This window comes from Anoplopoma fimbria, chromosome 3 (genome assembly GCF_027596085.1).
Source record: "Anoplopoma fimbria isolate UVic2021 breed Golden Eagle Sablefish chromosome 3, Afim_UVic_2022, whole genome shotgun sequence".
NCBI lineage: Eukaryota > Metazoa > Chordata > Actinopteri > Perciformes > Anoplopomatidae > Anoplopoma > Anoplopoma fimbria.
In genome coordinates, this window is record NC_072451.1 from 886,240 (window position 1) to 913,587 (window position 27,348).

General features: G+C 38.5%; 2 protein-coding genes across 10 annotated transcripts in view; both read right to left on the reverse strand.

The window, feature by feature from the left end:
- Positions 1-7,061: 7,061 nt before the first annotated feature.
- si:ch1073-184j22.2 (dual specificity protein phosphatase 18) lies at positions 7,062-10,484 on the reverse strand. The gene is given in 3 exon segments (XM_054596691.1): positions 7,062-8,736; positions 8,739-9,011; positions 10,403-10,484. Coding segments are annotated over 2 exon segments (606 nt in total). The 5' UTR covers positions 9,007-9,011; positions 10,403-10,484; the 3' UTR covers positions 7,062-8,398.
- A 3,314-nt stretch (positions 10,485-13,798) lies between these two features.
- Positions 13,799-27,348, reverse strand: part of dlg1b (discs large MAGUK scaffold protein 1b) — a 92,251-nt gene continuing 78,701 nt past the window's right edge. For 4 of the 9 annotated variants that reach the window (XM_054596681.1, XM_054596687.1, XM_054596679.1 and 1 more), the window contains 8 exons: positions 23,278-23,377; positions 20,484-20,525; positions 19,675-19,725; positions 19,447-19,548; positions 19,095-19,267; positions 17,641-17,750; positions 17,458-17,549; positions 13,799-16,121 (listed from right to left, as the gene is read on the reverse strand). In XM_054596681.1, the coding sequence (XP_054452656.1) occupies positions 16,015-16,121; positions 17,458-17,549; positions 17,641-17,750; positions 19,095-19,267; positions 19,447-19,548; positions 19,675-19,725; positions 20,484-20,525; positions 23,278-23,377 (777 nt within the window). In that variant the 3' untranslated portion in view covers positions 13,799-16,014. Of the gene's footprint in view, positions 16,122-17,457; positions 17,550-17,640; positions 17,751-19,094; positions 19,268-19,446; positions 19,549-19,674; positions 19,726-20,483; positions 20,526-22,859; positions 22,894-23,277; positions 23,378-27,348 lie in introns of all 9 variants that reach the window. The other 5 variants (XM_054596683.1, XM_054596680.1, XM_054596684.1 and 2 more) reach the window with 3 other exon arrangements.

The following is a 27,348-nucleotide window of genomic DNA, read 5'->3' on the forward strand; positions in this document are numbered from 1 at the left end:
CTTCCTCTAACCCTTCACATGAACAAGAACCTGCTGCTCAGTGACGCTAGAGTCAACAACAAGAACTACAACCACAACAAAGAACTACATCATCAACCAATGAAGGCTCTAACACAGTCCTACTACTGTAACACAGTCCTACTACTGTAACAGATTACTTCTACTGTAACAGAGTACTACTACTGTAACACAGTCCTACTACTGTAACAGAGTACTACTACTGTAACACAGTCCTACTACTGTAACACAGTACTACTACTGTAACACAGTCCTACTACTGTAACAGAGTACTACTACTGTAACACAGTCCTACTACTGTAACACAGTACTACTACTGTAACACAGTCCTACTACTGTAACACAGTCCTACTACTGTAACACAGTACTACTACTGTAACACAGTCCTACTACTGTAACACAGTACTACTACTGTAACACAGTCCTACTACTGTAACACAGTACTACTACTGTAACAGAGTACTACTACTGTAACACAGTCCTACTACTGTAACACAGTCCTACTACTGTAACACAGTACTACTACTGTAACACAGTCCTACTACTGTAACACAGTCCTACTACTGTAACACAGTCCTACTACTGTAACAGAGTACTTCTACTGTAACACAGTCCTACTACTGTAACACAGTACTACTACTGTAACACAGTCCTACTACTGTAACACAGTACTACTACTGTAACACAGTCCTACTACTGTAACAGAGTACTACTACTGTAACAGAGTACTACTACTGTAACACAGTACCTACTACTGTAACACAGTACTACTACTGTAACACAGTACTACTACTGTAACACAGTCCTACTACTACTGTAACAGAGTACTTCTACTGTAACACAGTCCTACTACTGTAACACAGTACTACTACTGTAACACAGTCCTACTACTGTAACAGAGTACTACTACTGTAACACAGTACTACTACTGTAACACAGTCCTACTACTGTAACACAGTCCTACTACTGTAACAGAGTACTTCTACTGTAACACAGTCCTACTACTGTAACACAGTACTTCTACTGTAACACAGTACTACTACTGTAACACAGTCCTACTACTGTAACAGAGTACTACTACTGTAACACAGTCCTACTACTGTAACAGAGTACTACTACTGTAACACAGTACTACTACTGTAACAGAGTACTACTACTGTAACACAGTCCTACTACTGTAACACAGTCCTACTACTGTAACACAGTCCTACTACTGTAACACAGTACTACTACTGTAACACAGTCCTACTACTGTAACAGAGTACTACTACTGTAACACAGTCCTACTACTGTAACACAGTCCTACTACTGTAACAGAGTACTTCTACTGTAACACAGTCCTACTACTGTAACACAGTACTACTACTGTAACAGAGTACTACTACTGTAACACAGTACTACTACTGTAACACAGTCCTACTACTGTAACAGAGTACTTCTACTGTAACACAGTCCTACTACTGTAACACAGTCCTACTACTGTAACACAGTCCTACTACTGTAACAGAGCACTACTACTGTAACAGAGTACTACTACTGTAACACAGTACTACTACTGTAACAGAGTACTACTACTGTAACACAGTACTACTACTGTAACAGAGTACTACTACTGTGTGACATTAGTATTTCTACTGAAACAGTATTTTTAGTACTTTTACTGTAACAGAGTACTTTTCCAGTGTAGTTTTAGTACTTTATCTGTAACAGAATATTTCTAATGAGTGGCATCAGTACTTCTACTGTAACAGAGTATTTCTAGAATGTAGTATTAGTACTTCTACTGTGTGGTATTAGTACTTTAACAGAGTATTTTTAGGGTAGTATTAATATGTTTACCGTGAAAAACTATTTTAACAGTTTGGCATTAGTACTTTAACATTAACAGAGTATTTCTACGTTGTGGCATTAGTACTTTTACTGTTTTAGAGTATTTCTACGTCGTGTCATTAGTACTTTTACTGCAGTAAAGGCCGTGAGTACTTCCATCTCTCTTGGAGTAGAACTGTGTTTGTTGAGTGTTGAGATCTCAGATGACGTCATGTGACCGACTCTTCAGTTCTTCATCACAGTTCATCAACAGAAATCACAGCTGTGGCTCTGGTGTCCTTTCAAAATAAAAGAGTGAAAGAGGGAGTAAAACCGGAGCTCCTAAACTCTGGAGGATCTGGATCACAGAGCGGATCCACTAGTGGAGTCCCTCAATATTTGACCTTCTTTTATCTTTTAAAAGAGGAAAAACTGTATTTAGATTTTCATTTCTTGGATCTCAGGTGTCTCTGAGCCAACAGGTAGATGGAGTCCTCCACTAATCACCAGGTCGATGGTTCGATTCCCACTGAACCCAAAACTGTTCCTGAAATAAATTTACGGTTTAACACCGAAAAACCTGGAACTCTGAATGGACTGGTTTCACTCTGAATGGACTGGTTTCTCTCTTAATGGACTGGTTTCACTCTTAATGGACTGGTTTCAATCTCAATGGACTGGTTTCACTCTGAATGGACTGGTTTCACTCTGAATGGACTGGTTTCACTCTTAATGGACTGGTTTCACTCTTAATGGACTGGTTTCACTCTTAATGGACTGGTTTCAATCTCAATGGACTGGTTTCACTCTGAATGGACTGGTTTCACTCTGAATGGACTGGTTTCAATCTCAATGGACTGGTTTCACTCTGAATGGACTGGTTTCACTCTTAATGAACTGGTTTCACTCTGAATGGACTGGTTTCACTCTTAATGGACTGGTTTCACTCTTAATGGACTGGTTTCACTCTGAATGGACTGGTTTCACTCTGAATGGACTGGTTTCACTCTTAATGGACTGGTTTAAATCGTAATGGACTGGTTTCAATCTTAATGGACTGGTTTCACTCTGAATGGACTGGTTTCACTCTGAATGGACTGGTTTCAATCTTAATGTACTGGTTTGCACCTTGATGGACTGGTTTGAACCTTGATGGACTGGTTTTGCTCTTGATGGACTGGTTTTACTCTTAATGAACTGGTTTTACTCTTGATGGACTGGTTTTACTCTTGATGGACTGGTTTGAACCTTGATGGACTGGTTTTGCTCTTGATGGACTGGTTTCACTCTTAATGGACTGGTTTCACTCTTAATGGACTGGTTTTGCTCTTGATGGACTGGGAGACTAACGCTGGTTTCAAACCAGTGCTGTGTGTGATCTCAAAAGTAGAAACTACAATTGAATATAAATCCAGATTTTAGAGAAACGAGTCCAGCTTAGAAAAGATGAGACAGAACTGGAGGCTCTGGTTTTAGAACTGGTCCCAGTGAGTCATCATTTAATCAGCTGATTAAAACTTCATGGGACCTGAAACTCAGAAGAAGAAGAAGAAGAAGAGAGCACTTTCTCTTTTCTTGTTAAGTTTTTATTATGCTTAAAAAAGAAAATTAAAAGACAGAGGAGGTGGTGATCAAAGAAAAAGAAAAAAATATATATTCATATTCAAATATCTTTATACTTTTCTATTCATATATGATTAACAATGCAAAGAAAGTAATTCCCGTAGTAGTAGTGCTTAAGTAAAGTTCAATATAGACTTTTATTATAACAAAATAGGCAGTTTACCGAGGGTTAAATATCTGTCAAAATCTCATTGTACAATAATAACCTGCGTGTTCGTCTTCACAAATCATCACATGATCACATGATCGACATCGGCTTTTTTTCATGGTAAGACACTGACCACGCTGACGGACGTCTGACGGGGATCGAACCCGCGTCACAAGAGGGCACGACCCCAAACACCCCGACGACGATGATGAAGATGATGAAGATGATGAAGATGAAACATCAGGTTTAAATGAAAAGAAACATCTCGTCAAGTCGTTCTGTCTTTAAAGACTCGTTTCCTTAAGACGAAGAGAATATTTCTGGTTTCTAATAAAAGAGAAATAAACTAAAAGTTATAATTATGAGATACGAGAAAACAATCTCACGACTCTCAATTATTCATTTTCACATATTCAGTGTTTTTGTGAATCATGAAATAAAGATCTTATATCTTTATAATTAAAAGATCTAAATTCCACAAAATAAATATTTTAATAACAATAACCAGCTTCTTCTCATTATAAAGTAGTTTTCTTTTAATTCAGTATTCTTCTAATTATTGTTTATTATTTTGACAATCATGAAAGTTTAAGATATTTAGTTTTCCAGTAATTTTGCATTTGATTTTAAGAACTCTTTAACTAATTATATATATTTATATTGATTATTTCACAATTATTTTCTAATCATGAATGAACATTTGAACATTTCTATCATTAAAAGAAAATGATGAGATAGTTCATTGTGATCATGAATGAGTATTATTATTGTTTGTAATTTTGCATTTTCTCACATTAGAAAAAACATATTTTTGAGATTATTCTTATAATTATAATAATGTTCTCATAATTATGATTTTCTCATTATCATAAGTACCCTTGAACTTTTGTTTATTTATATGTTTATATTGATTACCTTTCACATTTCATTTTCTAACTATGAGATAAGAACAACATTTATATCATTAAAAGGAAATGATGAGTTTTCTGGTGATAATGAGCCATAATTAGGAGGTCATGTGTTCTTTTAAAATAATTTAATGTCGTTGAAAAAAAATGATTTGAATGTTTTCTTAACTTCTAAGGAAAGTAAAATAAAGTGAAATATTATTTAGCTTTAAATAAAAGGAGCTGCAGACAGAAATGAGTTGAGGAAATGTTTCTTTGAGTGTTGAGAATAATGAACGCTGTGACCTTTGACCTCATCAAAACGGGGGTCAAACTAAAGGTCTCAAATATCAATGTTGAGGAAAATAAAATCAGACTCGATGAAGTGAAAGGAGATTCTTCGCCATCTGTTAAAATGACGTCCTCTTCTAGAATCCTCCACAGCGCCCCCTAGCAGCAGAGCGTCCTGCAGCAAAGAACTACAACATCCAAGAAAACGTGAGGCCACTCCAGAGACAAAGAAGAAGAAGAGGAAGAAGAAGAGGAAGAAGGAGAAGAAGAGGGAGAAGGAGAAGAAGAAGAGGAAGAAGGAGAAGAAGAAGAAGAAGAGGGAGAAGGAGAAGAAGAAGAAGAAGAAGAGGAAGAAGAAGAAGAAAAGGGAGAAGGAGAAGGAGAAGGAGAAGAAGAGGGAGAAGGAGAAGAAGAGGAAGAAGGAGAAGAAGAAGGAGAAGAAGAAGAAGAAAAGGGAGAAGGAGAAGGAGAAGAAGAAGAAGAGGAAGAAGGAGAAGAAGAAGAAGAAGAAGAAGGAGAAGAAGAAGAAGAAGAAGAAAAAGAAGAAGGAGAAGAAGAAGAAGAAGAAAAGGGAGAAGGAGAAGAAGAAGAAGAAAAGGGAGAAGGAGAAGGAGAAGAAGAAGAGGAAGAAGGAGAAGAAGAAGAAGAAGAAGAAAAAGAAGAAGGAGAAGAAGAAGAAGAAAAGGGAGAAGGAGAAGAAGAAGAAAAGGGAGAAGAAGAAGAAGAAGAAGAGGAAGAAGGAGAAGAAGAAGAAGAAGAAAAGGGAGAAGGAGAAGGAGAAGAAGAAGAAGAAAAGGGAGAAGGAGAAGGAGAAGAAGAAGAAGAGGAAGGAGAAGAAGAAGAAGAAAAAGAAGAAGGAGAAGAAGAAGAAGAAGAAGAAGAAGAAGAAGAAAAGGGAGAAGGAGAAGAAGAGGAAGAAGAGGAAGAAGGAGAAGAAGAAGAAGAAGAAGAAGAAGAAGAAGAAGAAGGAGAAGAAGAAGAAGAAAAAGAAGAAGGAGAAGAAGAAGAAGAAGAAGAAGAAGAAAAGGGAGAAGGAGAAGGAGAAGAAGAGGAAAAAGGGAGAAGGAGAAGAAGAAGAAGAAGAGGAAGAAGGAGAAGAAGAAGAAGAAGAAGAAGAAAAAGAAGAAGGAGAAGAAGAAGAAGAAGAAGAAGAAGAAGAAAAGGGAGAAGGAGAAGGAGAAGAAGAGGAAAAAGGGAGAAGGAGAAGAAGAAGAAGAAGAAGAAGAAGAGGAAGAAGGAGAAGAAGAAGAAGAAGAAGAAGAAGAAGAAGAAGAAGAAAAAGAAGAAGAAGAAAAGGGAGAAGAAGTAGAAGAAGAAGAAGAAGAAGAAGAAGTAGAAGAAGAAGAAGAAGAAGAAGAAGAAGAAGAAGAAGAAGAAGAAGAAGAAGAAGAAGAATATATATATATATCATATATATGCTGGAGGTCAGCGTGGAGGACAAACTCTGAAAGCCTGTTATCGGTTTAGCTGTTGCTGGACAGACCATAAAAACAATAGTAAAGACGTATTCAAAGTGTGTCTTAAAAATACATTCACAACGCAGAAGTAAAGACACTACACATGCATATATAAAACATCACCATAATCAATCACAGACATTAACGTAGCAGCAACACGTCTCTTTTTAGCATCAAAAGAAAAGCAAGACTTATTTCTGAAATAGAAACCAGCCTCAGCTTCAATAAATCCATCATGTATGTTCTAAACGGTCTGACAAACATAACATCAACGTCATTTATGAGTGAACAAATAGAATCATGAAACATTGTTTACACGTTTTATGCATCTGCTCTTTTGATTTACATGAATGAAAACATTTACAGAAGAATTAAAGTTGATATGTGTAAATAATAAAATAATTATCTTACTATAGCAGGTTTGGTATTTAAGCTCTCTATAAAATAATGATAAGAACAATGATAATAATAATAATAATATTGACAATAACAATAATAATGATAATAATGATGATAACAACAATGATGATAATAATAATGATAACAATAATGATGATAATAATAATGATAACAATAATGATGATAATAATAATAACAATAATGATGATAATAATAATAATGATGATAATAATAATAACATTAATAATAACAATGATAATAATAATGATGATAATAATAATAATGATAATAACAATAATTATTATTATTATTATAATATTAATGATAATAACAATAATGATAATAATAATGATGATGATAATAACAATAACAATAATGATAGTAATAATAATAATGATAATAATAATAATGATGATAATAATAATGATGATAATAACAATAATAATGATAATAACTAATAATAATAATGATAATAACTAATAATAATAATGATAATAACAATAAGGGGAGGGAAGGACAGAGGATGTCTCATGTGTACAGATTGTAAAGCCCTCTGAGGCTAATTTGTAATTTGTGATTCTGGGCTATACTAAATAAACTGAATTGAATTGAATAATAATAATAATAATAATAATAATAATAATAATAATAATTATTATTATTATTATTAGTTATTATTATAATTTAGTGAAGCTAAATGCTATATGAGAGACTCATCCACTCATATTAAAGTGTGACCACGGAGACAGGATGGATTCTGGTAAACGGAGTTCACACCAAACAGTCTGATTCCATTTGGACCCAAGAGTCCGTTCAACAGAAAGTCTCTTCTTCAGAGACTTCTTCTTCTTCTGCTTGTGTTTTGATGGCAGACCAGGAGTGAACTGGATCTGATCCGTCAGCTGGTTCTGAAGTATCAGGAGGTCTTTGTCCCGATGGAGATTCAAGAGAAACCAGAAGACATTTTAATAAGCGGTTCAGATTTACCCAGAAATCAGAAAAGAGTCCTGATGAAGAACGAGACAGCATGTTCTGACCCACGACCTGAACCAGAACCTGGTTCTAACTCAGAACCAGAACCTGGTTCTAACAGGACCCGGTCTGCTCCTCCGATCAGCAGAGGAATCTGAATCACTTCATCGACAACAAGCTGCCAAATCTGAGCCAGAAACTGAAGAACAGAAAACATCTTGTGATGAATGAGTTCATTCAGTCCTTTAAACTACAGAAGCTGGGAAGCTAATGCTACCACGCTAACCAGCTGGGACTTGAGAACTTCAGACCTCCTACTGGGACCAGTAGAGCGGCCCACCACTCAACGTCAGACCTCCTGCTTGTGCCTTTGAAGACGTCTGATGAAGAGTTAAAATAAGAGGATGATGGTGATTCATCAGGAAGCTGCTTCATGTCATCCATCTCTAAACATGAGCAGTTATGACAATGATGATAAATAAACAGGTATTTTGTGATAACGGTTGCCATGGAAACATCAGTTTGTCACAGCCATGTTCATGTTTACGTCGCTGGGTCTGGAACGCAGCATTAATAGTGCCAATTAGTTACAGGAGCGGTTAGCAATTAGTGATGTCACAGAGTCCTGGAGTACACCTGTCCATCACAGCAGGAGGTCAGAGGTCAAACCTCTGGATGCTCAGAGGTGAAGTGGAGAGAAGGTTAAGGTCAGTGAGGTCGCCGCCACCATGACCTCCGCTGTCAGAGGTCCAGTTGCATTGTGGGTAACGTAGGTTTAGGGGTCATCTCGGTGCTCACACTTTGACGCTGCCGGCTTTGGCTCCTCTTCTTCGCCTGTTTGCCGGAGTCATCACCTGAGGTCGTGACGTCAGAGGCGACCTGGGGACCAGCGGCAGTCTGGTGGTCTGCGTACGCGGCGGCGGCGCGGCCCTCTGCGTCAGCGCCGGCGTCTCCCGGACCGCCGCCACCCGCACGGTGTTCTTCCCGTACAGCCTCCTCTCGTACTGCAGCAGCTGCTCCCAGAAGCCGGCGTTGAGCCTGACGGAGGGCCGGCTCTCCTGGACCCAGCGGTGCGCCTGGCGGAGCGTCACCGCTCTGTAACGCATCAGGTAGGCCATCACCAGCGCCGGCGGCGGCTCATCCCGACGGCGCAGTGGACCAGCGTGCCCCCGCGGTTGCCGTGGATGCGCTCGGCCACCCGGTCGAAGTGGTCTCCGAGGCGGGCGCTGGGCAGGTCGGCGACGGGGACGCGCACACACTCCACCCCGCGGTAGGACGGGCTGGCGTGGAGCAGCGTCGCGTTCACGATCAGCGTGATGTTCTTCTGCGACACCAGAGCGGCGTTCAGCGGGGCGTCGGCTCCACCGAGGAACAGAGTGGGCGTGACCTGAGACACCGACATCACACCTGTATACAGAGTACTGTGTTAGTGTAATGTACTAATACCACACTGTCAGAGTACTGTGTTAGTGTAATGTACTACTACCACACTGTCAGAGTACTGTGTTAGTGTAATGTACTAATACCACACTGTCAGAGTACTGTGTTAGTGTAATGTACTAATACTGTGTTAGTGTAATGTACTAATACTGTGTTAGTGTAATGTACTAATACTGTGTTAGTGTAATGTACTAATACTGTGTTAGTGTAATGTACTAATACTGTGTTAGTGTAATGTACTAATACTGTGTTAGTGTAATGTACTACTACCACACTGTCAGCTGCTCACCTCCAGCAGACACGCCCCTCCTCTCTGAGTCACATGACTCATCTGTGTCCAGGACTGTTAGCTTAGCTTAGCACAATGACTGGGAGTGGGGGGAAACTGCTAGCATTTAAACAGGAAAACACCCTCCAATAACTTCAAGTCTGATGCTGCTAAAACAACAACATCTGTGTTTGTCCAATCAATAAATACCCCGATGTTTGAAAGTGATCAATCAGCTGTTTTATTGATCTTCTTTACTTCAATTATTAATTATCTAACAGATCAAACATTCAGACACCAGATGTTTTATTTACATGTGAACGGATTCAGTGTCACATGACAGAATCCTGTTGATTATTGATCAGTAAGTATTGATGTAGAATCAGTGATGTATAAGTATTGATGTAGAATCAGTCTGATTATTGATCAGTAAGTATTGATGTAGAATCAGTCTGATTATTGATCAGTAAGTATTGATGTAGAATCAGTTTATTGATGTATTGATGTAGAATCAGTCTGATTATTGATCAGTAAGTATTGATGTAGAATCAGTCTGATTATTGATCAGTAAGTATTGATGTAGAATCAGTCTGATTGATGTAGAATCAGTATTATTGATATTGATGTAGAATCAGTCTGATTATTGATCAGTAAGTATTGATTGAGGAGGGTTAACCTGTGATTAGATCAGCTGATGTTCCAGCAGTACTAACTCTAGACTAACCTTCTGTTTCTATGTGAAGTCTGAAGAAGAGCTTTGATAAAGTTAACTCCAGCTTGTTCTAGGATGCTTTTATTGTGAAACAGGAAGCTGTTCCTGTTTAATTTCTTCTCTTCTTCTTCAGCTGTAGTTCAGAGGATCTTTGTCTCTTTGAACAGAGTTCTTCTTCTACTAAACTAAAGAAGGTCTGTTAGTGAAGACACTTTCTACACTCAGACAGACTGGAGCTGCTGGATATGTTCTCCTCTGATGGAGCTATGCTAGCAGTTTCCCTCTGCTTCCAGCCTTTGTGCTAAGCTAGGCTAACTGTCTCTGAAGAAGTTTCACAACAACACAAGAACAGAGTGAGGAAGAGTAGAACGGTGTTACCTGCTGCTGGTCCACTCCTGAAGACACTCTCTCACACACACACACACACACACACACACACACACACACACACACACACACACTCACACTCACACTCACACTCACACTCACACACACACACACACACACACACACTCTGATGAGACCATAGAAGGCTGGTTGTGTCAGTCAGCCAATAGACTGAAGGGTTAATTTTAGTCTGAAGTCACGTGACTTTTACCAAAATAGAACCAAACAACAAGAACAGACTGAACACAGAACATGTGTGTTTAACTGTAGAACGTATTCATCATGATTATTATCACAATAAATAAAAACACTCAAATGTATTGATTGTAAAATATGATTTCTCAAATTCAGATTTGGAACTAAATATGTGCTAGTGTTACTACTGATATTATTATTATTATATTATTATGAGTGTTACTACTGTATTTATTATTATTATTATTATTATTATTGATGAGGAGATTAAATATGTGCTAGTGTTACTACTGTATATTATTATTATTATTATTATTATTGATGAGGAGATTAAATATGTGCTAGTGTTACGACTGTATATTATTATTATTATTATTATTGATGAGGAGATTAAATATGTGCTAGTGTTACTACTGTATATTATTATTATTATTATTATTATTATTATTGATGAGGAGATTAAATATGTGCTAGTGTTACTACTGTATATTATTATTATTATTATTATTGATGAGGCGATTAAATATGTGCTAGTGTTACGACTGTATATTATTATTATTATTATTATTGATGAGGAGATTAAATATGTGCTAGTGTTACTACTGTATATTATTATTATATTATTATTATTATTATTGATGAGGAGATTAAATATGTGCTAGTGTTACTACTGTATATTATTATTATTATTATTATTGATGAGTAGATTAAATATGTGCTAGTGTTACTACTGTATATTATTATTATTATTATTATTGATGAGGAGATTAAATATGTGCTAGTGTTACTACTGTATATTATTATTATTATTATTGATGAGGAGATTAAATATGTGCTAGTGTTAAGGACAGAGGATGTGAGGGTATATATATATACATGTATATATATATTATTATTATTGATGAGTAGATTAAATATGTATATATATATATTACATATTATTATTGATGAGGAGATAAATATGTGCTATGTTACTACTGTATATTATTATTATATTATTGATGAGGAGATTAAATATGTATTATAGGACAGATATGTGATATATATATATACATATATATATGTTTATATATATATATATATATATATATACATATATATATATATATTTTAATTCCTATGTCTGTGTATATATACATATATATATATATATATATACATATATATATATATAAGGAGGATATATATGTATATATATATACATAATATGTTTACCGTGAAAAACTATTTTAACAGTTTGGCATTAGTACTTTAACATTAACAGAGTATTTCTACGTTGTGGCATTAGTACTTTTACTGTTTTAGAGTATTTCTACGTGGTGGCATTAGTACTTTTACTGTTTTAGAGTATTTCTACGTCGTGGCATTAGTACTTTTACTGTTTTAGAGTATTTCTACGTCGTGGCATTAGTACTTTTACTGTTTTAGAGTATTTCTACGTCGTGGCATTAGTACTTTTACTGTTTTAGAGTATTTCTACGTGGTGGCATTAGTACTTTTACTGCAGTAAAGGCCGTGAGTACTTCCATCTCTCTTGGAGTAGAACTGTGTTTGTTGAGTGTTGAGATCTCAGATGACGTCATGTGACCGACTCTTCAGTTCTTCATCACAGTTCATCAACAGAAATCACAGCTGTGGCTCTGGTGTCCTTTCAAAATAAAAGAGTGAAAGAGGGAGTAAAACCGGAGCTCCTAAACTCTGGAGGATCTGGATCACAGAGCGGATCCACGAATGGAGTCCCTCAATATTTGACCTTCTTTTATCTTTTAAAAGAGGAAAAACTGTATTTAGATTTTCATTTCTTGGATCTCAGGTGTCTCTGAGCCAACAGGTAGATGGAGTCCTCCACTAATCACCAGGTCGATGGTTCGATTCCCACTGAACCCAAAACTGTTCCTGAAATAAATTTACGGTTTAACACCGAAAAACCTGGAACTCTGAATGGACTGGTTTCACTCTTAATGGACTGGTTTCACTCTTAATGGACTGGTTTCACTCTTAATGGACTGGTTTCACTCTTAATGGACTGGTTTCACTCTGAATGGACTGGTTTCAATCTCAATGGACTGGTTTCACTCTGAATGGACTGGTTTCACTCTGAATGGACTGGTTTCACTCTGAATGGACTGGTTTCAATCTTAATGGACTGGTTTCACTCTTAATGAACTGGTTTCACTCTTAATGGACTGGTTTCACTCTGAATGGACTGGTTTCAATCTCAATGGACTGGTTTCACTCTGAATGGACTGGTTTCACTCTGAATGGACTGGTTTCAATCTTAATGGACTGGTTTCACTCTTAATGAACTGGTTTCACTCTTAATGGACTGGTTTCACTCTGAATGGACTGGTTTCACTCTGAATGGACTGGTTTCAATCTCAATGGACTGGTTTCACTCTTAATGAACTGGTTTCACTCTTAATGGACTGGTTTCTCTCTGAATGGACTGGTTTCACTCTGAATGGACTGGTTTCAATCTCAATGGACTGGTTTCACTCTTAATGAACTGGTTTCACTCTTAATGGACTGGTTTCACTCTTAATGGACTGGTTTCACTCTGAATGGACTGGTTTCAATCTCAATGGACTGGTTTCACTCTGAATGGACTGGTTTCACTCTGAATGGACTGGTTTGAATCTCAATGGACTGGTTTCACTCTGAATGAACTGGTTTAAATCGTAATGGACTGGTTTCACTCTTAATGGACTGGTTTCACTCTTAATGGACTGGTTTGAATCTTAATGGACTGGTTTCACTCTTAATGGACTGGTTTGAATCTCAATGGACTGGTTTCACTCTTAATGAACTGGTTTCACTCTTAATGGACTGGTTTCACTCTGAATGGACTGGTTTCACTCTTAATGAACTGGTTTCACTCTAAATGGACTGGTTTCACTCTGAATGGACTGGTTTTGCTCTTGATGGACTGGGAGACTAACGCTGGTTTCAAACCAGTGCTGTGTGTGATCTCAAAAGTAGAAACTACAATTGAATATAAATCCAGATTTTAGAGAAACGAGTCCAGCTTAGAAAAGATGAGACAGAACTGGAGGCTCTGGTTTTAGAACTGGTCCCAGTGAGTCATCATTTAATCAGCTGATTAAAACTTCATGGGACCTGAAACTCAGAAGAAGAAGAAGAAGAAGAAGAAGAGAGCACTTTCTCTTTTCTTGTTAAGTTTTTATTATGCTTAAAAAAGAAAATTAAAAGACAGAGGAGGTGGTGATCAAAGAAAAAGAAAAAAATATATATTCATATTCAAATATCTTTATACTTTTCTATTCATATATGATTAACAATGCAAAGAAAGTAATTCCCGTAGTAGTAGTGCTTAAGTAAAGTTCAATATAGACTTTTATTATAACAAAATAGGCAGTTTACCGAGGGTTAAATATCTGTCAAAATCTCATTGTACAATAATAACCTGCGTGTTCGTCTCCACAAATCATCACATGATCACATGATCGACATCGGCTTTTTTTCATGGTAAGACACTGACCACGCTGACGGACGTCTGACGGGGATCGAACCCGCGTCACAAGAGGGCACGACCCCAAACACCCCGACGACGATGATGAAGATGATGAAGATGAAACATCAGGTTTGAATGAAAAGAAACATCTCGTCAAGTCGTTCTGTCTTTAAAGACTCGTTTCCTTAAGACGAAGAGAATATTTCTGGTTTCTAATAAAAGAGAAATAAACTAAAAGTTATAATTATGAGATACGAGAAAACAATCTCACGACTCTCAATTATTCATTTTCACATATTCAGTGTTTTTGTGAATCATGAAATAAAGATCTTATATCTTTATAATTAAAAGATCTAAATTCCACAAAATAAATATTTTAATAACAATAACCAGCTTCTTCTCATTATAAAGTAGTTTTCTTTTAATTCAGTATTCTTCTAATTATTGTTTATTATTTTGACAATCATGAAAGTTTAAGATATTTAGTTTTCCAGTAATTTTGCATTTGATTTTAAGAACTCTTTAACTAATTATATATATTTATATTGATTATCTTTCACATTTCATTTTCTAATCATGAATGAACATTTGAACATTTCTATCATTAAAAGAAAATGATGAGATAGTTCATTGTGATCATGAATGAGTATTATTATTGTTTGTAATTTTGCATTTTCTCACATTAGAAAAAACATATTTTTGAGATTATTCTTATAATTATAATAATTTTCTCATAATTATGATTTTCTCATTATCATAAGTACCCTTGAACTTTTGTTTATTTATATGTTGATATTGATTACCTTTCACATTTCATTTTCTAACTATGAGATAAGAACAACATTTATATCATTAAAAGGAAATGATGAGTTTTCTGGTGATAATGAGCCATAATTAGGAGGTCATGTGTTCTTTTAAAATAATTTAATGTCGTTGAAAAAAAATGATTTGAATGTTTTCTTAACTTCTAAGGAAAGTAAAATAAAGTGAAATATTATTTAGCTTTAAATAAAAGGAGCTGCAGACAGAAATGAGTTGAGGAAATGTTTCTTTGAGTGTTGAGAATAATGAACGCTGTGACCTTTGACCTCATCAAAACGGGGGTCAAACTAAAGGTCTCAAATATCAATGTTGAGGAAAATAAAATCAGACTCGATGAAGTGAAAGGAGATTCTTCGTCATCTGTTAAAATGACGTCCTCTTCTAGAATCCTCCACAGCGCCCCCTAGCAGCAGAGCAGCAGCCCTGCAGAGCGTCCTGCAGCAAAGAACTACAACATCCAAGAAAACGTGAGGCCACTCCAGAGACAAAGAAGAAGAAGAGGAAGAAGAAGAGGAAGAAGGAGAAGAAGAAGAAGAAGAGGGAGAAGGAGAAGAAGAAGGAGAAGGAGAAGAAGAAGAAGAAGAAGAAGAACTGCAGAGCAGAAGAAGAAAAGCTGTGACGTCAGACGCTGAAGGGGCTGATGGGAAATAAACAGTGTTATTAGCGACATGCTGTTAAAGCTCAAACGTGCAAAGTTTTGCTTTTTTGTGTCTCCGCTTCCTTCTGGACCGACAGACGCTGAGACTGAAACCTCCGTCTGTCCTCACGAGAGAAAAGAAACCTCAAACAGAAAGATGAAAGCTGCTGCTTCTTCTCCTTCTTCTCCTTCTTCTTCCTCTTCTTCTTCTTCTCCTCCCTTAAACATTAAGGAGCTGTACCGTGTTGTGTGTGATGTCATCATACTTCCTGTGTGCGTGACTCTGCTGGTCAGGAAACCCAACAATGGAGTCTTATTCAGGCCAAAACAACTACAAAATAAAACTCTGGTCAGTCGGTGTGTGGTGTCGTTGATTAGGGAAGAGGAGGAGAAGGGGGGGGGGGGGGGGCTTTCCTTTTCAAAATAAAAGCAGCGGGATCTAAAGAGAGGAGGAGCGATGGAGCAGAGTTCTGATCCTCATAACTTCTCCTTGGACTGAACCCAGATGAACGGACCCGACTGCTCCTCGATGATCTGCTTCACCTGATCGTAGATCTCCTCCAGAGTGTCGCCCTGAACGATGGCTGAAGGAAAAGGATCAGAATCAGAAACAAGTCAAAGTTTATTCTACGTATTTCTCTTCATGCTGAGACACAAACCAACAGTGAATGTATCTGGAGAGGAGAAGCCCCGCCCCTTCCTGTTGACCACCATGACACCTTATTCCTCATGAATTACACGTGATGTTTGTATTTAAAAGATAACTTTTCACCTCAAGAGTCACATTTTATCACAAAGTGAAGTATCAGACTGTAAATATACGTAACTAGAAAGACGACACCTCTCTGTGTGTGTGTCAAAGTCTGATTTAATCTCTTCTTCTGTGTTTCTAATTGTAGTAGAGCTCCCAAAGTTTTAACTTACTACCAGCAACTTTCATTGTGTGTTGGTTTTGGCGGTCCCTGTGGACTAAAGCGGTAGTGTCATTTTACTGCAGACCGGGTTCTTTTACTGCAAATACTTTAAGTACTTTTTGTTGTTAATATTCATTTCCACTTCAGTGGGATTTTAGATGCAGAATGTTGAATGTACTCTTGTCACCAAGTATTTGTATTACACCATTTTGTTGTAATACTCAGTTTGGCCACAAGAGGCACCACTACAACATGTTTTTTATAATTTATCCAAGCACTCTAAACACAAAAACCTATATTTTATGTAAGTTTTGTAAATTAAAACTCACCTGTAAGATTACATGAATGTGTTGGTCCTATTTAGAACATGGCATAGTGCTGCCTCTTGTGGCCAAAATGAGTATTACAACAAAAACTACTTAGATTTGTATTAATCTGGCAAAAACCTTCAGCATCATTACTCACCTCTCAGGGCTTCCGTAGTTTTCTCACAATGTTCTTAAAATTAAATTTATTTACTTATAAATGTATTATTTGTCACAATGAGATAATAAGAACATTTTCCATCATTACAATAAAAATGATCTGTGTTTCTCTTGTAATTAAGAAAGGTTTCTCATAATTATGACAGTTTTATTGTAATAATGAGCCATAATTATGCCATACAGTTTATTTTTATATATATATATATATATATATATATATATATATATATATATATATATATATATATATATATATATATGTTCTGTCGGACATCAGCGCGAGTTGTGGAAATAAAAGACACAAAATCTGTTTTCTACAGAAGCCCAGAGAGGGAAGTGAGAAAAAATTAATTCTGGTGAAGAGGAAGAGGAGGAAGAAGAGGGGGAGGAGGAAGAGGAGGAGGAAGAGATGGAGGAGGAGGAGGAGGAAGAGGAGGAGGAGAGATGGAGGAGGAGGAGGAGGAGGAGGAAGAGATGGAGGAGGAGGAGTATCAGAACCAGAGGGAGGCGTCCCGTCTCACCGGTGAAATGCTCGGTGAACTCCTGCTCCAGCTTGGTCGCTCTGTCGAAGGTCTTCCTGCCCTGCTCCTCCGTCAGACGCTTGTTCATCTCCCTGCAACGCCACACAGAGACCTCCATGAGACGCCGCCGCTAACGGAGCAAAAACTACCCGAGCACTGTGAGAAGGAGGCGGCGAGACTCACATGATGTTCTCCACAGATTTGGGTTTGATGAAGACGGCGATGGGATGAAGCAGAGCCAGCTGGAGTCTCTTGATGGCGTTCCCCGACACGTCCAGGATACAGTGTTTACCCTGAAAACCACAGAAGAAGAAAACAGAACAATCATGACTAGAAGTAGAGAGAACTCAAACATGTCTTTAGTGCAGAACAACATAAATCATAAACAAGAAAAAGAACCCAAGTTGAATTTCTTTGATCATTTCTTTGGTATCATTTGGAAAACAATGGAATCTATAAATCCAACATGTTTGTCCTCAAGTGTCACCAATGTTGGAAAAGAAAAGGAGGCTCCACATGTTTTATGTGTTGAACTATTTACATGTGTACAGCCTCTCCTCTCCTCTCTGCTCTGTGTTCAGCAGCAGTTCAGTCAAAGCTTCACAGATTTGTTGTCACATGACTGTTGGTCTCAGATGAATCAATCATGTCTTCATAGTTTCACTGAGGAGCTCAGAATTTTATGATTTTACAGAATCTGGTTAAAGTAAACGGTTTATTTGTGGTGAGAGTTTAAGTGAGACATGTAGAATAAAATGTTTTTGATGAACAATCACAATTTTAAGCTTCGTTTCGGCTGCGTTTTGTGTTCGTCACACATGATGTGTTCAAGGACCGTCTGAAAGTTGAAAATCTTTTACAGATCCCGGCTGTGATAAACGGGCAGTTTTGACTATCGTTTACAGGAAACATGGTTTTTGGGGTTTCGAGGGTTAACACGTCCTTCATCCACAGTCGTCACCATTCTTTACTTAATGAAGTGTGTTTACAGCTTTTCATCTTTACTGCCTGTGAGCACAAACTTCCACCCTAAATACTGATTTATGTTATTATTGAAGTATATATATGAGCATCAGTGCAAAAACTGTCCAAAAGAAAGGATAAAAATGAGGGAGGTCATGCTGCCATTGTTGAGGAAAATCTATCTGATATACAACTTTATAAAAGGTGTTATGTTGAACCCAATAACTTGTTTCATAAGATGATCTGTGGGAATGAGGGAGACAAGCCGTTCCCTTAAGAAGTGGTAAAGTCATGCCAGGAAAGTTGGGAAATAAGGATAAGGTATCATTTGTCCTTTAAGGAGGTTACCATGACCTGACACGAAGAAGGAAAACAGGACGCGAGTGAAAGGCCAGATGTGCTTTGTCATGGTCCAATCGACAAGACGTGATTGGCTGAAAGTGATGTAAGGGGGCGGGACTAAAGGTATAAAGATATCATGTAAGGACTAACGTGTTGTAAGCTCGTCCGCAATAAAACATCCCCGCTGGTTGCTAAACTCCAAGAACTGCTTCTCTTCTTTGGTTTTCTGCCACAACACCATCAGACTGTGAACTAAACTTTGTACCCAAATGCATCATGGGACTTTTAGTGCTTCAGAAGAGTCCGGATGAGGGGAATCAGACTGCCGGTACCTTCTCGGCCACCTCTCGGACCGACTGCACACTGGTCCCGTACAGGTGGTTGTTGTACTGCCCCGCCTCGATGAACCGGTGGTCCTGGATGTCCTTCTCCATCTGCTCTCTGGACACCACGAAGTGATAATCTCTGCCGTCCACCTCGTAGTCCCGCTTCGGCCGGGTCGTATCTGAGGAGGAGGAGGAGAAGGAAGAGGAAGAGGAGCAGTGATTAGGAGGAGGAGGAGGAGGAGGAGGAGAAGGTCAGTCCGAACGCCTCCCTCCGGTGTGACTGGAGGAGTGTCTTGGTGACTGGAGGAGTGTCTTGGTGACTGGAGGAGTGTCTTGGAGGAGTGTCTTGGTGACTTACGGGGAACACAGGAACCGAACTTGTCGGGGAACTCTGAGATGAGGTCGTCGTTGATGCGGTCCTTCATGGGGCCGAGCACGATGACGGGACGGGTGTAGTTCACTGTGGGATCACAGATAAAGAAAAGATTCTCATGTGAAGTCATTGTTCATAAACTGTCCATTGTTCTGGATGGAACATCAATATTCAAAATAATGAAAAGAGACATTTTGTTTTTTAGATTCATACCTTCCTGCTGAGCGACGGGTTCGTACGACAGAACGAACTCCTCCGGACCGCCTGACAACACAAACAGAGAGGAGGGTTAGGAGAGGAGGAGGAAGAGGAGGAGGAGAAAGAGGAGGAGGAGGAGGAAAAGGAGGATGAGGATGAAGAGGAGGAGGATGAAGAAGAGGAAGATGAAGGGTGAAAGGAGTCTTCATCAGTGACATCACTGTGTTTCTGATCATCTGAATATTCAGCTGACTTTCTACTTCTAGTCTTCTACATCTTAGAGGTACATAATGTACTTTTTACTGTACTACATCTCAGAGATGAAAACAAGTTTCTACCGTGTAACAGATAAAATAATAATAGTCAGAAGTTACAAGTTTTTAGCAAATCAAGTTTTAAAGATGCAGTGTGTACGATCTGGCGCCATCTAGTGGTGATGCTGCAGATTACAACCAACTGAAAATGTTCCCGTTTGCCAGCGTGGAGGAGAACTACGATGGCCAAACCCAAAAACCTGAACGCCTCTGTGAGAATGAGTCAGTGTTTGGTTTGTCCGTTGTGGGCTTCTGTACAAACAAAGCATGACTGGTCAGTAAAGGATTCCATTGATGAACACTAGATAGCACTCTATTCCTACACACCATGCTTCAATGCAAACGGCTTGTAAACACCTTCATCGTTCAGGGACGGTAAGCTGAAAGTTACACCGTGTGTGTGTGTGAGGTCATGCTGGTATCGGCCAATCAGCAGCTTGTGCTCATTAACCACACCGGGGGGAGGCGGGGTTTAGCGGTTAGCAGACGACGGCAGGGTGTCACACTTACGGTAGCTACTTTCACTATCGCTGGCGTTAGACGTCACATGTTCTGCAATCACAACAAAACACAGGACACGCCCGGGGTCAGCTGGGGAGCATCGTTTCCCATAATGCTTTGCACCCAGAGACACACCAATCACAGAATCAATATCTAGCACAGAATAAAGCTTCAGAACAGTTCAGAACGGCGTCGTTATGTCCACGAATCCAAAGAATAACTGAAGGATGAACCCATAATAAAAAACAACAGTCAGTAAAATAATAACCTGAATGACTAATTCAACAAAATTACAATTCTTGAAATTTAAAACAAAAACATTGAATATTCGTTTGAATACAAACCAGAAAAAATGCCCACAAATCGCTTCCTTATTTTAATTCATGTAGAAAAACCCCCAAAAAACATTGCAGACAGTTTCTGTTTCTCTTACGTAGTCAAGCTAAATATTTGTGGGTGTACCTTTGGACGTAATTCATTTTAAATTCCAGCTTGTGAATATCAATGTCTTAAGTAGTTTTAACCTGCAAAACCAAAACAGTGAGTGTAGCACAAAAAAACAAAAGAGGATCATGGGGATAAAGAAAATGATTTGGCAGAAATGATCACTAAAAGGTTAAAAAAATTAAAATCTCTGGACAAGTACATTTTGTTTTAAGAACAAACAACTTCAGAAAGTATTAAAGACAGATTTTCTTAAAGACGTAACATTATTTCAGCTCTGCGGACCGAAGTTCAGATTTGGGAGAAATTCAGCGTTTTGTGCAGAAAGAAAATGATTCAGACTGTTTGAGTTTCATCAGTAAACCTCACTGTTATGCACTTCATGCAGTCGAATCAATGACAGAACTGATGACTCAGATTCTGAGCTACATGAACCCAAACCTCCATGAGGTTCCAGGTGGATCCAGGTGTGACGGTGCACCTGAGCGGTGAGGTGGACGAGGTTGCACAGGAAGCTTAAGAAGAGGACGTAAACACTGTGAGAGGTGGAGGAGTGAGAACTGATGAATGAACGAGGGCGGCAGCGAAAGGCTGGACGCTTCATTCATAATGTTGAAAGTCAAATTCTGAACCATGTGAACGTTGAATGCTGTGCAGTTGTTGTTCTTTTGCATGTTTATTCATTGTTTAAAGATGAAATCTGTAGGTTTGTTTCTGAACATTTCCAATAACTCCACATCGCTGATAAGTGTAATATGTTTTCATGTTTTTATCCAACCAAATGATTCTGCTTTAATCCATATTTGTTGGCGTTTAGCCTTTAAAGAACATTATTTGGAGGCAGCACCTGTATTAACAGGACGGACCAGCAGCATTCTAACAGCAACATTAATAACATTTGTTGATCTGAAAAAACCCTCAATAGAAGCTGGGAATGAAGAAATGAGATGCAGCATAGATCTAGAATGTGTGAGTGTTGTGAAGGAGAGTGAAGAGATGGAGCTCCGGTCTGGAGGATCCTCCACAGTCGATGGTGAGGAGGAAGAGGAGGAAGAGGAAGGAGGGAGGTCTGAGGCCACGTGTCCACCAGGAACCAACTTCAGCTCCTTTAACCTTTTCAGTTTAAGAGTCCAGATACAATAAAATAATGAAACATTCCTGTCCCTGTTTTTATCTCCATGGACTCCAGCTTTTATCTAAGAAGCAGATATTTATTGTTTATTGCTTAGAATCAATAATTCCTTTTTTAGGGTAAATATGTTGAGATAAACTCGGTCTGAACGTTTACAGCTGGACTTGTTTGTCAGCAGGATAACGGTGAAACCACTGGACACTTGGGTCCAAGGAAGATCATTTTCATTTTGGAACAGTTAGAGAAACTTTATTTTTAACTTTTGTTTACATTTCAGGCTTTTGTTCCGCATTCTTGTGTTTATTTTTTTGGTTTATTCAGAAAACGGACTTCCAGACTCGGAAAGATTCACGTGAACGCTCCGTCAAGCTGGAACAACAACTCAGAAAGTCTGCAAAGAGTTTTGGTCAACGAGCTGCCGAGATATTAGGCAGAACCATGTCGGACAAAAGTAAATGTTTGGTTGGCGGCTCTGAGCAACAAATACAACAGAAAAATACAACAAATGTAATATGTTTTATGCAAATCTCCCCGCTGCGGGACTAATAAAGGATTATCTTATTTTATCTTATCTTATGTTTTATTGCAAATCTTAATTTCTGTGATCTACCTTTTCTTTATATCTCTTACACTCCTTTGTTTATTTATTGCTGTATTCTTTGAATTTGCCTTTTTTAGCTTTTACTGTATTTTGAAAACATCAATCTCTGTCAGGATTGTGTGAAGATGGATCCTGGTGGAGAGCAGGAGGCTGATGGGAGATCTTTTGGGGGAGAGAGAGGGGGAGAGGGATGGGGGGGGACACTTACTGTGGCCTTTGGACAGCATGTCGTCACTGTTGTCCTGAGGTCAGCAGAGCCGAGTGGACAACGAGGAGAAAACAACACAACAGGTTACAGAGTTACAGCGACAGACAGAGAGAGCAGAGGGAACGCAGCCGGTCAGCAGGGCTCCGGGGCGGCCATTTTGGCTCCAAAGAGGAGGAGGAGGAGAGATTTTAGTGAGACCAATTATTCTGCCTTCACGTTTCCAGTAGCAGTCTCCGCTTTCCTGACTGTGACAACGGTGAACCTGAAGGAACATGTCGGTGATCGGGTGCATTGATTTAAGCCAGGCCCCGTTACCGTGACAACCGGTGCGTTCGCAGCGCGCCGCCACCAGCTGACCTCTCTTCCTGTCGTCTCTCAGAACCCCCCCCCCACCTCGACGTCGCTCTGGGATACTTACGGTCGACATCGCTGGTCTCCTGCTCGCTCGCCTCTTTGCTCTTGTAGAACGGAAACTTTCGGGTAAAGAGGTTCTTTTTACGCTTGTCATTGAGAGACTGCTGAGGAGGAAGAGGAGGAGGAGGAGGAGGGGTGATGGAATAAAAAAAAGAGGAGGAAGAGGGGGAGTCTGATGTCGGTTCGAACAGAATGAGATGCTTTTTGTCCGAGTCTGTGACTAGCAGGGAAATCTAAATCTAAATAAAAGCTGAAACCCATCAAACAGTGACTCTAAACATGTAGAAACTAAAAGTTAAGAAAGAAAAAACAAAAGTAAACAACCTCAACGAAGCCTCCAAAACATGACTAATACATTAGAGTTAACAATGTTTACTTTGATGTAAACTATACGTTTAAATCATGCGTTTGTTGTTTTGATCCCTACTCTCTTGCCGTAGTTAGTTCCTTTTTAGTTTGTGACTCTACTGAGAGGACATGCAGCACTTACTTTTTACTTTTACTGTTTGGAAGCCTTTTAAGGTCCAAGTCTCTTAGTATTTCTGTATATACGTATATATGTATCTCTGTTTATTTGCTGTTTAGTAAACATTTGTTTTGAAGTAACAGATGCTAATCCTGATTAGCATTTCTCCATTAACATTAATGTTGAAATAAACTTAGAGGCTAGTCAGATCGAAGATAATGGATTCTCAGTTTTGTTGCATGATAGCTATTTCAACACTTCCTGCAAAGATGTTTCACATTTAAAGCCTTCCAGCGCTGCAAAGGGCATAATCCCCCATATTATGGCTCGCAGAATCAGTAATCTCTTTTAAATCACTTCTTAAAACCCATTTTTACAGACTGGCTTTGTGTGATGTCGTCGCTTTAATGCTTTATTTTATTATTGTTTTTTAATAAATTATTTTACTAAATTATTTTTTATACTACGTTATACAACATGTATTTCATTGGTTTCTGTTGTTTTATCGCCTTGCTTTTTCTGCTTTGTATGTGAAAGCACTTTGTAAATTCTGTTTCTAAAAGTGCTATATAAATAAAGTTTATTATTATTATTATTATTCCTGGGAGGCTTTTAATTTGAAATCTCAGTAAGACGTTTTCTTAATAAAGACTCTGCAAAGTAGAACCAACTTGAATTAATTATTGAATAAGAACAGTGCTGTTGTGTTTTCAGCATTTACTATATTTAACTGTGTTTATGTGTTAATCTTCAGCATAAAGATTATTTTTGGTTTCTGGAAGCAAAATAAATACATGTATTTTGAATATTCTGTGAGGCTTTTATTCAAAGCAGGTCACAATACCAGATACATCTTGGTTTCATAAAATGAATAGTATGATCGTTTCAGAGCATTTACTGCCCATTGAAACCAGTACAAAACTGAAACCACTCTGTTTATTTTTACGAAAATGTTGTATCATCTGCATATAAACTGAACCTAGAGGTCCTTGTTGGTTCTGAGTGATGATGTCCGGGTCGGAGTTTAACACAGTGACAGTGAAGGCAGCAGACGAAAGCAGGAAGTGAACATGCAGACGACATGCAGACAAAAGTCAGAAACGAGCTGAGAGAAGCCGTTACATTGCTCTCAGATCTGCTGTTTTTTTATCTGATGTTGGAAATAAAAAGAGCTATGATTCTGGCAACGATGATGAATTTATAAAACCTGAAAATGCCTTTATGTGATGATAACAATCAAAGTTAGAACATCTGTATTTCTGCTACATCACCTCAGAAATATGAATCTAAATGAATGTGCCAATGCTGGACTACATATTGATTCAAAGCAGGTTTTGGGTAATAATGGTAAAATTCTGAATACTCAAAAATTAGGGCAGAAATATAAGTTCTGGAAAACATCTACAGAAATGTGATTCAGTTCTACACTACCTGGACACCATAACGATCAGCAACTGTTTTACTAAAACAAATAATAACTTCTCAATAGCCTTTTATTTCAAAAACAGTTTTTCTAAGTAGTAGAGTAACAGTTTTATCTCACTTAAAAAGTCAAAACTGCAGTTAGTGGAGGGTTAATTTAATGTTTTAATTAGCCCAAGTGGAGGAGGGACCTGTCAATCATCTGCTGTACAACCTAGTTGAGAGGAAGTCTGTCTCAAGAAGGTAATCTGGTTATGAAGCCACAGTCAGAGAGGACTGAAGGAAAGCTTTTATCAGGTTAACCAGGCAATCTAGGGTCTGCACTCAAATGTTCATGAAATCTAAATAAAAGCAAGATTTAAAGTTGTGTCAATCAGTAGTCGTGGCAGTTACAGATAAACATGATTCATCAGGAGTCTTTGTGTCTCCTGATGAGTCTCAGTCCATTTTCTCTCTTTTCGCTCTGTCTTTGGTCTCCTATACCTCATGTGAAGTATATCTGTCTCCTTAGCTGCTAAATGCTCCACTTTGTTCACCAACTAGTCCCTAAATGAGTCCGTCTGCTGAGCAGCTAGTGTGGACTGGCTTTTGATAGCTTTTATTATGAAAACAGCTGAGACTGAACCAGACAGGAAATGTGCAGCAAAACCAAAACAAGGAGCTAAAAGAGGCTAAAAAGCTCCGTAGAGCTGCAGAGAGAGAGATGGTTGAGGGATTTCTGCCAGAAAATGTATTTTAACCCAAACTTTTCCTTCTTTTTCCTCTTGGTCTCCTTTCCTTCAAATTTTTTCATAAACCTATTCGCTGTAACCACTGTAGCATGAAAGCATGGTGGATTTACCAAGCTAGCTAGCTAACTAGCCAGCCACTAAATTAGTACAACTTAAGAACTTAATGCTTCATCCACACACTCTTGTCACAGCGTAGGAAAGCTAATTGCTATCACGAGATGAGTGACAACTTTGTTGCTACTTCTACTACCTGTTTACACCTGCACAGCTCGCATATTCAATAACACTTTTAGTTGACTTATGGTATAACATTAAAGTGTATTCCAATATTTCAACTTCTGCACTATTTCATGTTTTGGATTCTCATTTTCATTTGAATGATTTTCCTTTTAAACGTTTTGTAGGATCATTGTTGGAGGCTGAAGAAGGACTGCTCTGCTGGAGCTGTTCAGATATGAAAAATAAAAAGGTTCTTTCTGCTCTGATTCCTCTTCTAGACGTCAACAGGAGTGACGATCTGATGACATTGAATTAAACTAAAAGCATCTCAACACCGGCCCTTAACAGAGCTTTAAACTGGAGCAGCATTAATCAGCAGGAAGCAAGACGACTGACGCCATTATTATCACATGCTTCAATGTTATCCAGCAGGAGAGGGGGGAGGGGAGGAAGAGGGGGGAGTGGTGAGGAGGAGGAGGAGGAGGAGGAGGAGGAGGAGGAGGAGGAGGAGGAGGAAGGTTTCTGTGAGCAGCAGACGGTCAATGTCAAGCGTTTCTCTCTGTACGATGAGAGGGGTGGGGGGAGGATTGGGGGGGTCATGCATGTTGTTTTTTCTCCCCCGCCCTTCGGCCATCAGTCCGGTGTGTTAGAGGGCGTTTGGTTGGGCGGGCGGCGCCGGGCGTGGCGTTCTCTCAGCGCACGTTAAAGCGACACACGGTTTAACAGAAAGGTGATTCTAAGATGTTCGAGTGTTTGAAGAAGAAAAAACGTCTCAGAGATGGACGACAACGACATGCTGTTAACGGGCTTTCAACATTAGTCCAACGCTCGTTAGTAGGCGGCTCAAACACAGAGTTCATCTTCACACAGGGAGAGATATTCTGACTGCTTCATGCAGAATGAGTCAAAGATAAATACGTTAAATGTAGCTCAGGCTTCACTGGAATAAAGATTTCTAATCCCATCAGACCTTGTTGTGTCAACACTTCTGGTTATTCCTTTCACGCTCAAATGTTCAGTTCTGACAATCAAGATAAATTAAAATTGTGGCTCAAAAAGCAGCGTGAAAAAAATACTGTTGATTCTCAGATATTGGCTTTTATACCACTGTATATCAGAAGGCACATTATTTATACACCGGATCCTACGAGCATTTTCATTTTGCAGACAAAAGACAAAAAAAAAAGTTTTGAGAATGCCGAAAATGTAAATAAATCTTGTAGTTCTGCAGAAAAGT